The 16,665-nt window shown below is 49.5% G+C and overlaps 1 protein-coding gene across 2 annotated transcripts in view; it reads left to right on the top strand.

The window, feature by feature from the left end:
* SMURF1 (SMAD specific E3 ubiquitin protein ligase 1) overlaps positions 1-16,665 on the top strand; it is a 101,772-nt gene that overhangs the window by 80,459 nt on the left and 4,648 nt on the right. The window contains exons 9-17 of one of the 2 annotated variants that reach the window (XM_067705594.1): positions 1,546-1,692; positions 2,724-2,922; positions 4,347-4,450; positions 10,245-10,359; positions 11,489-11,667; positions 12,630-12,767; positions 13,713-13,833; positions 14,785-14,986; positions 16,433-16,517. In XM_067705594.1, the coding sequence (XP_067561695.1) occupies positions 1,546-1,692; positions 2,724-2,922; positions 4,347-4,450; positions 10,245-10,359; positions 11,489-11,667; positions 12,630-12,767; positions 13,713-13,833; positions 14,785-14,986; positions 16,433-16,517 (1,290 nt within the window). The remainder of the gene's footprint in view (positions 1-1,545; positions 1,693-2,723; positions 2,923-4,346; positions 4,451-10,244; positions 10,360-11,488; positions 11,668-12,629; positions 12,768-13,712; positions 13,834-14,784; positions 14,987-16,432; positions 16,518-16,665) is intronic. The other variant, XM_067705593.1, reaches the window with a different exon arrangement.

Here is a 16,665-nt window from a genome sequence, read left to right as displayed (position 1 = left end):
TGTGGTGTGAAGATGTGAACTTGGAAGAGCAGCAGCACAAACAGAGGGACCTGTAACAGGGTTGCTGGACTCAGACTCTCTGGGCGACCGTCCCAGCTCTGATGCCCGCCCCCCCCCACCGCCCCTGGCTCTCTAGCTGGTAGATCAGCAGCTGCTGTAATGCAAGGGGGCCCTTTAGAAAGCAATCCTGGATCTTGAAATTAGATCATGTAACTGCAAAAGACCCTCACCCCTAGATTAAATCAAATGCACTTACTTAAAAAACCGATAAACCCTCAAAGATGTGTTGCTCTCATTCTAAACTAAAAATATTGCTGAGCGAAATGATATGATGTCTGATGTGATGCTTTAAATAATCGGGGTGGGGAAGCCAATAGGGGAGCATTGGAAACAGGTTGGCGATAAGCTGGTAATTGTTAGAGCTGGTTATTCACTATGGTCTCTCTCTATTTTTTTTATATCCTTAAAATTTTCCATAATGAAAAGCTAAAAAGGAAATATAAAGACTCTATTACCCTCTCTTCTACTTTACTCTTCCTATTGCCTCAGTCCCTTGGGGACTATTCCTGGGGGAGATGAAGCTTTTCTATACCAATTCCTTCTACAAGGCCATACATCTGAGCCCAGGTCAAAAAGACCCCTGCCCCACCCCCACCCCGTAATGGAGTTAAGTTTCTTTTTTTCTCTTTGCTTTGCTTTCCTTTTTTCTTTAAAAAAATTTTTCTTTTGTTTCAGAATAGCGTTACTTCCTAATAACATTTTTAGTAATGCTCATTTCCTTTTTATTCATAATTTGTTTCATCTGAGAACAAGCTTCCTGTCTTTGATTTTCCAAATCTATGTTGAATTTACAATTCAGTATCTGTAATTAGAATGGAAATATTACCTGCAAATGAATGAGGTGTCTCTTTAGTACCCACTGGAAGGAATGTCAGGCTTTGGTCCTGATTAGAAAAGCATCTTGGTCAGTAATGCTGTGCTCCCAGATGACTGTGGAGTATACTGAAATAATGAATCAAGAGGTTAGAATTAGAAAGACTTGCTTATTAACAAAGCCAACTCAGAAAGGAGTTGGCCTCTTCCCGGTGCAGATGTCTAGAATTGGAAGATTTCGAATGCATGTTCATACGTCCCCATCAGCTTGAAAAAACGTGTACTGTTTTTGGGAGCTTTTCCATGCAGAAACCTTTCTGACCTTGAGCATTTAATTGTGAATCCAGAGAGTTTTCCAGCCGCCTTCAGATACTTCCTACTATTCTGGCCCTCTTTCGTGGAAGGAATGGTGCTCCCCGGGCAGACCGCATTCCCTATCATGGTCACAGGCTCTGAGGGGTGCGGCTTATCTGCGGGACTGTGCCGCTACTTGCGGCACAGAGGCCTGGGCTCAGTGCAAGTCTGGCGTAAGTAGCGCCGCGACTGTCCCTCTTAGCAGGACCGGGACACGGCCCCTGGATAAGGGGATGCCCCGGGTTCTCTCACGGAAGTTTTGGTCTTAGGCCTCCACACACAGATGGACAAACCTCTCTGTATCTTCCATTTTGGTAGAGACCTTAACAGCGTGAACTGTGATGAACTTGGACCACTGCCACCCGGTTGGGAAGTCCGAAGTACAGTTTCCGGGAGAATATATTTTGTAGATCATAATAACCGAACAACCCAGTTTACAGACCCAAGGTTACACCACATCATGAAGTAAGACTTTTACCAAATCTTTGTTGACCTCGTTAAAATTTCATGTGTTCTACTAACTTTTTTCTTCATTTCTTGATTGCATTGTTGGTTAGCAGAGAATAAGCGTAAGCAAAACATGATAAATACTTGGTGGACAATTGCGTTTTAAACCCTCAAGCCGCTGTGAGCGGTCCTGAAGTCCTATGTTGTTGTCACCCTGTTCTAGCTTGCAGCCTAAATAAAATCCCCTGAGCTGGCAGTGTGGGGCAGCTTCACTCACGAAGCTTCCGTGGGCAGCACTCTGATGGGATACGTGGCCTTAGAGAAGCAGTGAAGTGGGGCTTTCCTTGGTGCCCACCCGCTCACCGCTGTCCGGGAGGGCTGGTCCAGAGCACTGCTTGCTGGAACCTCTTCCCGGGCCATCATTCCCGGGGGCTGTGGACCTGGGTATGACCTTGGCTCCCACACTCCGCGTTCCAGGTTTGCTGTGTCCTCAGAACATGAGAGCCCACGGGGCACTTGTCATTGACAGCTGATAGAACTGGCAAAACTTGAACAGGACAGATGCTACTGTGTCCAGAAGGTCTGGACTTCTGCCTTTGATGAGTGGGCTTGGAGACCTCTCGGTTATGAGTAGGAGTAGTTACCACTGCATCTCACTTGTTTGCTCCTGTGCATTTTGCCCCCCTCCACGGTCATCTGCTTTGAAAGCTCTCTCGTCAACTCCATTTAACTCTCACCCCCAAGGCACATCTAATAGCGCGTTGGTCAGGCTCACAGATACGCACTAGATGCGCGATGAATGCTAGCAGTTTCTGTTTTTACTTATGGCAACGATAATGTATGAGATGCGGAGATGGAGGGTCTCCTTGACTGAATCCTAGACATCTATTTAGCCTGAGGGTGGCCACCAGCAGTTTTTCCATAAGAAATATTGACTAGCAGTTCGGTGAAATGACTTCCCCTCTCAGTCCCTTTTGTGTGGATGCACTGCTGGCAGCAACCTTGGCCGCCGCTCTTGGGGTGACCTCGATGCTTCTGTTCTTCTCCAGTCACCAGTGCCAACTAAAGGAGCCCAGCCAGCCGCTGCCACTGCCCAGTGAGGGCTCCGTGGAAGACGAGGAGCTTCCCGCCCAGAGATACGAGAGAGATTTAGTCCAGAAACTGAAGGTCCTCAGACACGAGCTCTCGCTTCAGCAACCCCAAGCTGGTCACTGCCGCATCGAAGTATCCAGAGAGGAAATATTTGAGGTACGGGGTTCGGGCACAGAATCTTCCTCCCTGTCAGTAGACAGTGAGTTCTGCTTTCTGTCTGGTGTTTCGGAGATTGATTTTATCGCTCAGTGAAATGCAGTTCCCTCTCTCTGAAATGAAATGCAGAGAGAGGGAACTGTATTTCCTCCAGTGGTAAAGGTTTAAAAATCGATGACTTCTGAGTGAAAAGGTAGAGATCTGTACAGAAACTAGTACTAAATAATATTGTAAATCCCTGTGCGCGCGTTGTACAGATTCCACTTCCTGCCAGCCGCACGGTCTCCTAGAATCAAGCATTCCTTCTGCTGCAGCCTTGCATGCGATTTCCCCTCGTGGCGTTGCCTCCTCAGAGAAGCTAAGTGGCCTCCCTGTTGTCCCTTCTGGAAGGAGGAAGAACTGATGGTTCCGGGCAGGGTTCTGGCCTTTGTCCAGCTCCCCTGCGGGATCAGGGTCCCTAAACGGGCAGGGCCTTTGGTAGGCAGGGCCCGTTTCTCGGGCCCACGATCATGAGTAGAATCTCAGCTGTGTTTGGGCCTTTGTGGAATCCTTGGCAGAAATGATCGAACGAGACACAGATTCTCACTGGGCCACAGCAGCTGAGGGGGCCGCGCGGGGACGGAGGCTTGGGCACAGCCCGATGAGTGGATCAGCTGAAGTGCCTGATTTTGCCCACTGGGCGTCGTAAATGTTTGCCGGGGACAGAGAAGAGCCGAATTCTTGAGGTGCTGCCGCCAGATCGTTTCCACTCAGCATCCTCTTGCCTCTTGGGACCCAGCTTTTGAATTACATTAAATTTGAAGCAAGAAAAGATCCTTAAGTGCCTTTCCACTGAAAATACCTACAGACATTTAGCTGGTTCCACTCCAGATGCTGAATCTGAGGGACTATTAGGCTGACCGCATGTTTTCTGTGTCTGGTAAGCTGCTTTATGTCTTACTTAAACTCTCCTTGTTTTTTCTTGACTCCGTGGGAAAGTGTGATTTTTGACTTCAGTTGTAAAATCAGGCTCAGAATTCTTTCAGTATTCAGACTCTCTTGTGATGTCTTCATTTTGGTTAAAATATATCAATTATTTATAGGACACACTGGAATTAATTTGTGCAGAGAAAATCAACCCTAGCGAGGATGCTCAACCCTTCAGTCACGATTGTGCTGAGAATAAATGTGTGTTTCCTTTAGGTACAGTATCACCTGCCACGCGCTTTGCTGTTTCCGAGGGAGAAAAAGTGAAGGAGGCAGCAATGTCCTAGATGCCAACTAAACATTCTCAATAGGAACCAGACAAAATCAGATTCAAAGGCTTACAAATAAGCTCAGATGCTTATTTGTAATTGAGCTCCATTATAAATAACCTTTCATCATTTTATAACTTTAAAAATAAGATGAGCTCTTCTCCCTGAAACTGTAATTTTGATGTGCAGGAGTCTTATCGCCAGATAATGAAGATGCGACCAAAAGACTTGAAAAAGCGACTGATGGTGAAATTCCGAGGAGAAGAAGGTTTGGACTATGGCGGGGTGGCGAGGTGAGAGGCTCGTGTACCCCCCTCCCTGCTGCGTGGATTTGAGCGCACCTGTGAGCAAATATTTGCAGAGAAGTCGTTTGCCCCTTTCTGGTGCTGGTCTTGGAGCAGTCAGGACTTCAGGTGTTGCCATCAGAGAGCGTTCTTAGAAAAAGAATTCCTAAGAGCGTGTGCCACGCTAGCATCTTGCCATGACCCATAAGAACGCGCGTGCGCTTCACCATCACTTTCCTTCTTAGAAAGAATGAATTATTAAACTTCTACCCTTACTCCCTTCTCCATGTGGCCCGACTGAACCCGAAGTTAATACGGAGGCAGCCTTGCTTCTCTCACTAGAGGACTTTCAGGGGTGGGAGGAAGGCATATACGTTGCATTTGTGTCAAACAAGTTTTGTAAAATGAGATTTTGGTCAAAATAGTTCATGCAAATGATTTTAAAGATAGTAGCTTTTCATGATTATATTCTGTTTCCTGTCTTACCTCTTTTCACCTTTGAGACAACTGTTCTTCTGCTCTTTTAACTGTTTCTTCTAATATAACCAACCATCTAGATCACCAACTCGATCAAGTTCTGATGTTATCTACTGATTTCATGATGTATGGTCATAGGCACAGATAGACCAGGTAATGGTTGTGGTGAGGATCTAATTTAATACTCCTCAGTTTTGTAATATCAGTATTTTTAGTTCTATCATTGTCTTTGTAACTTTATATAATGTTTTTTCACCATTATTTTTTCATGGTCAGCTAGAGACATTATCTCTTGACCTCTCTTTTTCATGCGAAAAGGATATTAATACTCCTGACTTTCCCTTCAGCATTCCAGCATTCCTTCCACCTCTTACCTCTTACATTCTGTCATCTGTAGTATCACTTGTATATTATCAAGGTTGAAGATTTACATTTTGTTCTGTCACCAAAATTAAGTTAGTCGCCTGTGCTTGTCTACCTATTATTTACAGGAGTTGAAAAATCAGTACATTGTTTTATATTATTATGACAATGTAAATATTGTTCATTGAGGGATTAAGTGGTATTCTATCATTTAGTTTATCCTTTTGAACAAATTTTAATTTTCCCAAGAATTTCTTCTTTTTCTTTCTTCTTTTCTTAAAGCCAGGTCTTGTCTCTGTTGCCCCATTAAACTACACCTTGGGCCATCCTCACCCGCCCCCTTTGCTCCATGCATCTCTCTTGTGGAGACTCTGTCCAGACTGACTGTTGATTCTCTGGACCCGCTGCCGTTGTCTTCAGGGACTTCACTGCTTTCTTGGCTTAGAGCCATTGCTGTACGGGTCCTATGGCTTCCTCTTCTTGGCTTCCTCCATTATGTTACTGGAATATATCCTCAAGTAGCTTTCTTAGAAGGGGTGTGTGGGGGGGGGAGGGGGATTTTCTAAGATCTTGAGTCTGAAAATGTCTTATAATCTACAGTTTGACTGGTAGTTTAGCCCTTTATAGGCTTCTAGAAGGAAAACAGTTCTCATTCAGAGCTCTGAAGACACTGCTCCGCTGCTTCTCAGCACCCAGGGTCACTGTCAGAGAAGAGTGTGGCTTTGGGCACGTCTAATTCATTTGACCCCATCCATGGCCACCCATCATCCACAGGTTCCACCACCTTTTTTCTGTTTTTCACGCCCCTCCTGTCTTCACTTCCTCCTTACCCATAATCCACCATCATAATCGCTCCCTCATGCCCCCTCATAACTTCCTTGCCTCTCTTTCCGTTTGCTGTGCTTACCTGGCAAAACCCCAGCTCTGAAGATCCCCTCCTTAGGCTGCTCTGAGCATTGCCTGAGCAGCTGAATGTGGCTGGAGGCGAACACACTTCCATGCTGCTGGTCTTTCTCTGCATCGACAGCCACCGGCCGCAAGGAGGGTTCAGCACCTACTTCAGTTCCCCCGTGGTTCTCTTTCTCAGATCTCTGGCGTCACTTCCGCCCATCCTCACTCTTAGCTGCTGACTTTGCTTCCTATTTAACTGAGGAAACAGAAGCAATCTGAAGGGTCTTTCCTCACCGTCACCACCAGATATCGAGTCTGCCGTTGTCTGTACTTGTACGGTCAGACTTCCCCACCGTGGCCCTGCGTGGCGCAGGCATGTCCCTGTATAAGAGCAATCCTGCCCCTGGCACAGTGCATCCCAGGCCCTTGTGCTTTTCCTGTTATTTCACATCTATTTCTTTTCATCAAAATGTCCCTTAAAGTCTCTTGGGTCATACCAATGTGCTACGGCAACTCCCCTTCTTAAAAGAAACAAACATGCCCCCACCCGCCGCCAAACCTTTCCTAGATACTATATCCCCTTCCTGTTGAAGCTACAATAAAGGAGGCAGTAAAGGCAAAGAAAGCACAGGAAAAAGAAAAACAATTAGAAACTCCAGGAAAGACAGAGATGCGTTCAAGAATGCATAGCTCAGTCATCGCCCTGTTCCTCTGTTCTCTTCGTAGCAAAACCCCTCAAAAGAGTTGTGTGATCCCAATTCCCGCTTCCACATCCTCGCTTTCTCTTGAACACATTCTGAGCAGATCTCTCTGCCCTCTGAGCCCTTTGTGTCGAGGCCCCCGCCTGACCTGCGTCTCACCAAACCCAGTGATGACGACTCAGTCTTGGTCTGTCAGCAGGACTCGTTGTAGTTGGTGGCCCCCTGCTTCTCGAAACACCTTTGCCACTTGGTTTCCAGGGCACCTGGTTTCCCTCTAATCTCCCTCTCAGGCTCCTCTGCTGTGCGTCCCCCTCCTCCTTCCCACTGGACATTGTGGGCATCCGAGCGTAGCCCTGGAGCCTCCTGGCCGCCCCTCCTCGCCCCTCCTTCAGCTCCAGACTTGTTTACCAGTTGCCTCTCATCTGTGCTTGGGTATTTAGCCCCTTAAACCTAACAGTTCAACATTTCGGGTTGCCCCTCCCCCCAACTGCTCCCTGTTCTTTCCCGCCTCACTGAACCGCCCACCCAGTCCCTGTGGCTCAGAGGCGGGTGGTCCTCACAGCCTCCCTCTGTGCTGCATGCCCCCCCCTCCCCGCCGGAGCCAGTGCACCCTCGGGCCCTCAGAGGGAGTGTTTTCTGTATTTATTCATTAACCGGTAAGCACTGAGACTCCACCGCAGACTGGGTACTTGGGATACAATGTGGGCAAAGCAACGTGTCCCCTGCCCCCTTCACCCCCCCTCCCCCCCATGCAAAGGAGTCCTCAGCCTGACGAGGTCCAGACATTAATCGTAACTGCACAAGTGACCACACCGCTGGTAGATGCTGCCAAGGGCCCTCGTTCCTGTGCGGACGTGTGATAGTGGCCCGGCCTTGGGGGCCAGGGGACAGGAGAGCCTCGTACCCTCACAATTTAGAAAACACAAGTGGATTCTCCACGCTGCAGCAGTCAGCACCAGCAAAATTAGGTTCTGAGAAGCATTCTAGGGGGTCTCGTCAGGTTTCTGGGTGGAATTGGGATTTTTTTCAGCAGCCAAAAGTAAATAATTACAAAAGCCACGATGCGCCCTTGGGCCCCAGAACAGAATCATTCCTCCAGCCTCTTCCCATCGCTGTGCTCCTCAGGTGATCTCGACTCCGTCTGGGATGAGGGATGCAGAAAATCCCGGCCTTCCTGATAGCGCGCTTGCACTGGTACTGCCTCTCCATGGGAAATGCTTTTCCTTTCCAGGTTGTTCCAAGTTTCGTCCTTGATCTTCTCAATATTGATTCTAGGAACCATCTTTCTTCTGGCGAATGTCACTTCTGTTTGCCCTTGAAAACACGAATTCCGTTTCCTGACTAGGGGTTTAGGCTTTCCGTCCCCCTTTTCAGGGAGACTCTTCCTACTTCCTCATTCATATTTGTCCTAAATTCAAATCAAACTACTTCCATTTTCTCTTCTCTACCTTTTCCTTTTTAGTCTCGCGATATCTCAAGAGTCAGTATCCTGAACTGTTTTACTTTATGGTTGCTCCCGTGCACAGCTGGGGTTATAGGTTCCTAGGCACGCACGTGAATAGCTGGGTTAGGTTTGGTCTGGTTAGGAGTTCGCTGTCCTCTGCATTTCCCGTGGTTATCAAGTCTTTGTGTAGCTCCTTTGATTAACATGATGCTACAGAGGGAAGAGCTGAGAAGCCCTGCTTTTCTGCCTCCAGTCTGATCTCACATTGTTTCAGCTGAGTCTTCCTCGTGTCTGAGTGGCTCACACCTGTCGTGTAGGGCTGAGGAGAGATGTCAGTTACATGTGTGTTACACATACGTGTGTGTCTGTGTCCCTTATGTTGGTCGATGGGAATCAGTCTGTGCTCATCTCCTCAGTGTTTGGCTCTGAACCTTTTCCTTTCTCTCCCTCTTCTGCCTGTGTAGTTAGCTCTTCCCTGACCACTTCCAGAACATACCTCGTGCTCTGTACCTTGTCCACAGCTCGGTCAGGATGTTTGCTTGTATTTTAATCACTTCCTGTCTAGACAGTGGCAGGTCCTTGGCATTTATGAAAACAATTCTTCGTAAGTCCAAACTCCAAAACTTGGGGATAAATCAAAGCACCAGAGTTGGGAAATTCTGCCTTCCTAGTAAAGAGGCTTCGTAAGATTTGGTGTCTGTCTCATCTCTTCTGGTAGTTCCTTCCTGTTCTTTTTTTTTTTTTTTTTTTTTTCTTCCTGTTCTTTTGAGTTGGATACACAGCTTTGTGTTGGTGTAATCATTTTGTGTGTATTTTCACAATTTTCTCGGACAGATGATTTGCATTTGTGCTTATTATCCTTTTCGTATTTTCTCAATTCTGTCTTTTCTGTTTGAAGGAGTAAGAAATTCCAGAGTAAAACTTGGGGCAGCTATCTTAATAAGATTCGTCCATTTAAAGGAGTTTTGAGTAGAGAGAATAAAAGGCTACACCGTGTTGTACAGACCCCCACACCCGGGCTTATCCCAGTCTGGTCGCAGCAGCTGAGCCATACGGGGTCTGCTAAGTGCTTTTTTTGTTTGATTGGTTTTGATTTGGGGCTTTTTTATAATGAAATAATTCAAACATAAAGGAATTCAGAAAAGAATCCATTTTATGTACCCTATCCAGATTTTTAAACTCTTAGAATTAACATTTTAAGATTTTAAACTAGTCCTTTAAATTATAAAAGTGATAACGCTTATGGCAAAAAATAAGAATTCAACAGGACAGAAAATTATGAGGGCAAAAGTCGTTCTTAAATAATCCCTGTCTCCCTAGACTGGGAAATGTTTTCTCCTTATTTAAACATTAATAACATGATACCATCAGAAATCTAAAAACTAGAAAGAAGTGGAAAAAAATTAAAACGCCCAGAATGCGAATTCTCCAGTTAGCTACTGTCAACATGTTAGTATAAATTCTTCCCATCTTTCTTTATGCTCTGCATATATATTTTTTCTGTTTTGTGTATGTGCACACGCATTTTTGACAGCTTTCTGTTGCACTTTTGTTGGTTTTTACCACATTGTTAACATCGTCACCTGAGATCTTGATCTCTGCAAAGTAGCAGAGAAAACCTTAGTTGGGGTGCAAGAAAGCTGACGGACTGCGGAGCACACTGTGCCTCTGAGCTGGTACTGATTCCAGGCAACCACAGTTCTTTCTCAGCTTCAGAGTTACTGGACTTTTGGCCAGAAAATCCATTTCTGACACCACCAGAAGCAATTTTTTTTACTTCATTAAGCTTATTTGCCCAATCGGCACAAATCGCATCCTCTCAGAGCCAGGCAGCCTTACCAGTTTGGGTTTCTAGGACACGGTGAATCAGTCCTTTCGTGAAGATCGGAAATTAGGAAGTTTTAAAATGTCTTGTTGTTGTTTCTAGGGAGTGGCTTTACTTATTGTGCCATGAGATGTTGAATCCGTATTATGGACTCTTCCAGTATTCCACGGACAACATTTACATGTTGCAAATCAATCCCGATTCTTCCATCAACCCTGTAAGTATTAATGACTAAAGAGGTCGGAGACTTAGTTGGAGAATTTCTTAAATGGATTTCCAGTTTCAATCTCAATTCTTGGTTGACTCATTGTAGACTTACTCAAAGTCTATGGTAAATAAACATTGCAAGGTAGAGTGAGAACTGGATTAGGATGGATGGTTTCAATCCCGTGTCTTCGGTGGCTGGTATCAGTGAGTATGTCGTGTCAGGGGAACTCTGGCTTGACGGCTGTATTTGTTGATGGTGTCATTCTGAGAAGTGGGTGACGAGGTACATCCTCCTCCCAGTCGAAATGGGAATATTCCCATAATTGGCCTTTTTGGCCACCGGTGCTGATGCTCTTAGCTGCTTGTCAGAGAGATGAGGAAACAGGCGGTGTGTGTGTGTAACTGGTCCGAGGGTGGCCAGCGGGTAAGAGGAGGGCTCTGACGTGGGGCCGCGTCCTGCACGTGGTCCCTGACGAGCAGTCGATGTGACAGGACCTTTTACCAACATGGGAGCTAACTCTCTGAGTATAATTCCAACCTAAAAGTAGAAACAGGAGGTTCCCTGGTTACAAACCAGAACAGCGCTGGTTTTAAGATGGTTCTCTTACTTGGGTTGCTCACAGTTATTTTCCTCTGTGTCCCTGCCTCAACTCCCTTGGGATTTTTTCTCTGCTCCTTTTTTGTGGGATGGGGGAGGGATGGCAGAGGAAGAAGGGGGATTACCTTTTGCCCTTTATTTCCCCGTGGTGCAGTGGGAGGGAGGGGCCGGCGGCAACCTGTGCCAGCACCGGGCGCTGTGTTGAGAAGGGACCAGGGTTGGTTGATTCTCTGCCGTCACCATGTTGATATTCTCAACTTTTGAATAAGGGGTTCTGCATTTTCATTTTGCACTGGGTCCCACAAATTAGGTAGCAATTCTGAGAAGGTGTTTGAACCAAGGGCATAATCTAAGGTATCCTTCAGATGACCTCTCCAAAAGTCATGCGCTAAGTTTGACCTCCTATGTAGCCGTCTTTCATCTGGTCATGAGTGCAGCCCGTGAGTAACTGATTCAAGAAACCTGGAGAAAGTACAAGATACCCATCTGCCTTGGCCGGTCATTTTTCTCACGAATTCATGTTCTCTGGTGCCCCCTACAGGACCACTTGTCTTATTTCCATTTTGTGGGTCGGATCATGGGTCTGGCTGTGTTCCATGGACACTACATAAACGGGGGTTTCACAGTTCCCTTCTACAAGCAGCTGCTGGGGAAACCCATCCAGCTTTCTGACTTGGAGTCGGTGGACCCGGAACTTCATAAGAGCCTAGTGTGGATTCTGTAAGTACTGACTCAGTTAACTGAAAATGCATCGATCGTCACCCGTCTTAGCGTGCCCCAAATCCATCTGTGTTGTGTAGCGTGCACGTGGGTGTGTATTTGGGGGATGGGTGTGAAATCGGAGAATAGAAAAACTATCAGAAACATAAAAGTAGGTTCAACAACAATACTTAACTGACATTTTCCGCGTAACGTCTGCCCAGTTTCTCATCACATGGACTCGTTTCTTTTGCTGTTTCCTTGACTTAAGTTATGACTGTGAATGTTAATCCCCAGGCCTGGTGGTTGGTTGGTTTGTGACACTCTGGGGTGTCTCCAGCCAAGGAGGTATCCAAAATCACCCTAATATTTAGGTGCCTTTGTTTTAGGATTACCCTAAAACTCTCTTAAAAGCAACAGGTACAGTTACATGGTCACCGTAGGTGTCGGGGGTCCTCGTGAGGACCGATTTCACGGCAATGAGAGGTCCAGGCTCTGGGACCGGGGGACAAGCCGAGGACTCGATCGTGTCCTGTGTTCTGTCCACCTCCTTCCACGTGTCCCAGCTTGAAAGGCAGGTCTGCGGGGGGCCAGGGCCTTCATCCTATAGAGAACCTCCCAGTCTGTGTTTCCAGAAACATGGCAGGTGAAGGAGCCAGTTCTGACTTTCAAGTGCTTCCTTGGACTGATGCCCTTGGAAGGCTGCCTGGAGAAGGCGGCGCCGTGTTTTCTTGGCGAGGCTTCCCTTTGACTCAGTTGCCCCTTCATGCTTCCCTCCTGTCCGCTCAGAGACTCAGGGGACAAAGCAGCCGGCTGGCTCTGTCCCAGGAAGTCACAGGGCGGTGTCACTACTGTCACCCCTCTTCTGCAAAGGAGGAGCCGGTCCCTCTTCCTACCGATTGTTGATTCAATTGTTGATTCCATGTGCTCCCGTGCGGTGGCCGAGGCCTAAGTGACATTCATCTTCTGTCCTAACTTCCCAGAGAGAACGACATCACCCCCGTGCTGGACCACACGTTCTGTGTGGAGCACAACGCTTTCGGGAGGATTCTTCAGCATGAACTGAAACCCAACGGCAGGAATGTCCCTGTCACAGAGGAGAACAAGAAAGAATACGTCCGGTAGGTAATGCTCTGGGGCCCCTGGGGGTTACCGCTGGGACTGGCGGGGCCTGGGACTGTCCTGGGCACGGGGGGGCCATGTTTATGTCGTCAGAGCGCTTGGACCAGAGTCATGGTAGCGGCAGAGACTTCCAGAAACCGGCAGGGTCAGCGGTGGGCTCCAGGGTTGACCCGTTAAAGGGGGATTCATGACCCAGAGCCCAAGGGGTAGCTTTCCAGTGACCGCCTGATTGTGGGTGTGAAGGTGGTATAGCCACAGGAGGGAGGAGTAGGCCTCCCTCAAGTTTGGGGCAAGCTTCCTTAAGCTTGGTGTGATGGAAGTCCACCTCTTTATAGTCTGTTTTCCCACCTCTTGAGGCAAATAAATGACTAGTGACTTCCATGGGAAATTTAGACACATGGGCATGTCTGTGCTCAGGCAGTCAGACTGGTGTGTAGTTCTCACTGTGCCCTGTATTTTCTTTTCAAACATATTTTTAAATTATGGCACCTGTAACAGGCCAGGTTACATCCTACTGCTATTTCAAGCAAAGAATCAGAACATCTGATTTATTTTTTATTTTTTATTTTTTTTTTTGCGGTACGCGGGCCTCTCACTGTTGTGGCCTCTCCCATTGCGGAGCACAGGCTCCGGACGCGCAGGCTCAGCGGCCATGACTCACGGGCCCAGCCGCTCCACGGCATGTGGGATCTTCGCGGACTGGGGCATGAACCCGTGTCCCCTGCATCGGCAGGCGGACTCACAACCATTGCGCCACCAGGGAAGCCCCTGATTTAGTTTTAACCTGACTCTTAGGCTGGGTACTGTCCGCCAGTGGGGTTTTCCTCCCCATTAGGGGAGGATGGTGGGCAGGGTTCAGCGGATATCAGAACCAACTAATGGAGAAAAAAACGACGTTCACGAGACATTTGATACTGCTTCCGACGTGTGAATTTTTCTTTCAGGTTGTATGTAAATTGGAGGTTTATGAGGGGGATCGAGGCCCAGTTCCTGGCTCTTCAGAAGGGGTTTAATGAACTCATCCCTCAACACTTACTGAAGCCTTTTGACCAGAAGGAGCTGGAGGTGCGTGAGCGCCGGGGGAACCGGGGCGCGTGACGGGTGCTCCTCGGCTGCTCGATCCCCGCAGGCCCAGGGGCCGCCGGGGCTGCAGGAGAGCAGAGGCAGGGCTGGGGGCGGAGCGGGGGGTCGGGGAGGCCTGAGCAGTTGATGCCAAGGCCTGGTGCCCGCCTGGCGGCAGGGATTCCGGGTAACTCTTGCGACATCCTGCCGGGCGTTGTGCGGCTTGTCCTGTGGGGTGGGCAAGCTCCCCGCAGCACAGCTTCCTAAGCCCCTCCTGGGGGTCACCTCAGATGGAGGAAGTTCTCATGACCAGCTGCTTTGTTTGATTCTGGCTGTTACTAGGCCCAGAACCAAGTATTACTGTCGCTTCTGGTCCCTCTTCATGGGCGTGAACAAAGCCATTCCTGCGCACCCCATCCGCTTCTGGTGCCAAGTAGCCCTTGCCTTGCAGGCTGTTCCCGGCCTTTCTGGCCCCAGGGCGGTGCCAGAGCTGTGGGCCCCGAGGTGCCTCCCTGGGGGGAGCGATGGCTCCGGAGCAGGTCACAGCAACAAGCATGTCCCTGACCTGTTCCCTCCTCCTCAGACTTCAAGCCCCACGCGTCCCCGGGAGGCGGCCCCACTTTACGGGTGGCTCCATGCAGCTGTTGTGGCTGGTCCTTCGGTCCTCCATCCTCCCCAGTGCAGTGCACACACACGCACACGCACACGCACACACGCACGCGCTGCTAAGGAAACGTCACATGAGTAGCCACACCAGCGTCCTCGGGGTGGCAGCCGGCCCGGAGGTGCAGACACAGAGCGTGGGCCTCAGGCCCGCTGTGTACGTGTCTGTCGACTTGTCTGAATGCGTGTCCGGTTTGTCGGGACGTGGTTTGTAACGCTCTCCGTGTCCTGGGAGCTGGGCACCCGTCGGTTTGTACGTCGGGGAGGTGACCTGCTTTCACGCCCTCACAGCTGATCATCGGCGGCCTGGACAAGATCGACCTGGACGACTGGAAGTCCAACACGCGGCTGAAGCACTGCGGGGCCGACAGCAACGTGGTCCGGTGGTTTTGGCAGGCGGTGGAGACCTTCGACGAGGAGAGGAGGGCCCGGCTGCTGCAGTTCGTGACGGGCTCCACGCGGGTCCCCCTCCAGGGCTTCAAGGCGCTGCAAGGTGACTGACGTGGTGGTGGGGCTGTTGCTGGGCTGGGGCGCGGGCGGCGGCGGGCAGTCGTCCTGGGGTGTCGCCAGGAGACGACATGGCCTCGGGTCCTTCATGACAGACACTCGGTGCTGCAGGGGTGTTGCCTGGCCAAGGGGCTGGAGAGACCCTCTTCCCTCCACACGAGCCATGGCCTTCCGGTTGCCCTTCTCTCTGCTGCCCCCAGGGCTTGAGGCTCTACTATCCTTTGCCCAAGGTGAAAGAAAACATCTGGAAAGATGTAGGAGGGAATGTCCATCACACAGAGCCCCGCCCACCTCAGACCACCTTTCCCAGGGCCTCTGAGCCACGTGACACAGCAGTGGTGGGTGCCGGCCGGCTGCTGCCCACACAGGGCTGGGTCTGGAAAGACCTGAGCCAGGAAGGCCCAGGGGAGCCGGGGCCTCCGCTTCCCTCCCTCAACAGAATTGGTGACAGAGAGGGGGTACAAAGAGCAAGGCTGTGGGGAAAGAAAGCCATTTAAAAATGCACCATGGGTTAATTTTTGAACTTTCTGACAGCAGCTCTCTAACTGCAGTCCTGAGTCTCTAAGAGCACACTGCTGCCATGTGGGTCACAGCTCCAGGGGTCCTCCCGGGCCCTTGGTTTCCTCATCTGTACAAGGGGCCTGCCTGAGAGGCTCCCCTGTCCAGTTAGGTCCCTGTCCTCTCATGCATCCCTTCCGGCTCTGGCTGGGTCTCTGGCTCACCTGGGTCTGGAGCTGGGGGCTGGAGGAGGAGGGGGTGGGAGGCTGTCCACAACGAGGCTTCTGAGCCTCTGGAGGGGCTCGTGGTCAGCACAGCCAACTGGAAAAGTCCTTGAAGGCCTCTTCAGGGCTCTGTGATTTGTAAAATTAGGGGGTTTTGTCACTTGATAACCCTGACAACCGGCAGGAGTAAGGTGAAGAATCTTAATATTTTAAAACTTAGTGGGAGCAGATAGATTTCACGTGTACGTTCCCTGTAGACGACTCCTCCCTCTTGGAGTGAGAGAAGTTACTTCTCGTCCTAGGGCTTTGGTCCCAGCCTTTGTGTCTTTCTTTTGCCACTGGGCCTCTGCCTGGGGAGGTTTCCTGACTCCATATCCTGCTTGCTAGACATTTCTGTTAAAAAAAAAAAAATCACTGGCGATTGAAAGATTTTGCTTTCAGATAAGCGCCCTGGAGCAGGCTCGTGGTCGGGTGAGAGGAGAGCGGTCCCCGCCTTTGCTCTGCCTTGCTCCTGTGATTTTCTAAAATGTCTGGTGTTAGTCACTTAATGGTCACGGTAGGTGCATCCTGAAAGCAGGCAGAGGCTCGTGTGGCCGTGTGAGCCCCGTGACCTTCTGGCAGGACGGCCGCCTGGCACCAGGGCCTCGGGGTGGCGACAAGGGCCCAGCCTCGGCCTCTGAAGCGTGTTAACTAGAATGCTGTCTTGTAAGGCTCTACAGGCGCCGCAGGGCCGCGGCTGTTCACCATCCACCTGATTGACGCGAACACAGACAACCTGCCCAAGGCCCACACCTGGTAAGGACCAGCGCCCTGGGAGCCTGTCTCCGTGTGTGACTTTTCTGAGCTGTTTTCTTACTTGGACTCTGCAGTGGACAGCACGCACGTGAGGGTCAGCACGAGGCTCTTTCGTGAACCCAGTTTTGTCTGGAGACGTGACTGACGT

This window comes from Pseudorca crassidens, chromosome 15 (assembly GCF_039906515.1).
Source record: "Pseudorca crassidens isolate mPseCra1 chromosome 15, mPseCra1.hap1, whole genome shotgun sequence".
Classification (NCBI taxonomy): Eukaryota; Metazoa; Chordata; class Mammalia; order Artiodactyla; family Delphinidae; genus Pseudorca; species Pseudorca crassidens.
The sequence above is the reverse complement of the archived record's forward strand: the minus strand, read 5'-3'. Positions and strand labels throughout refer to the sequence as shown.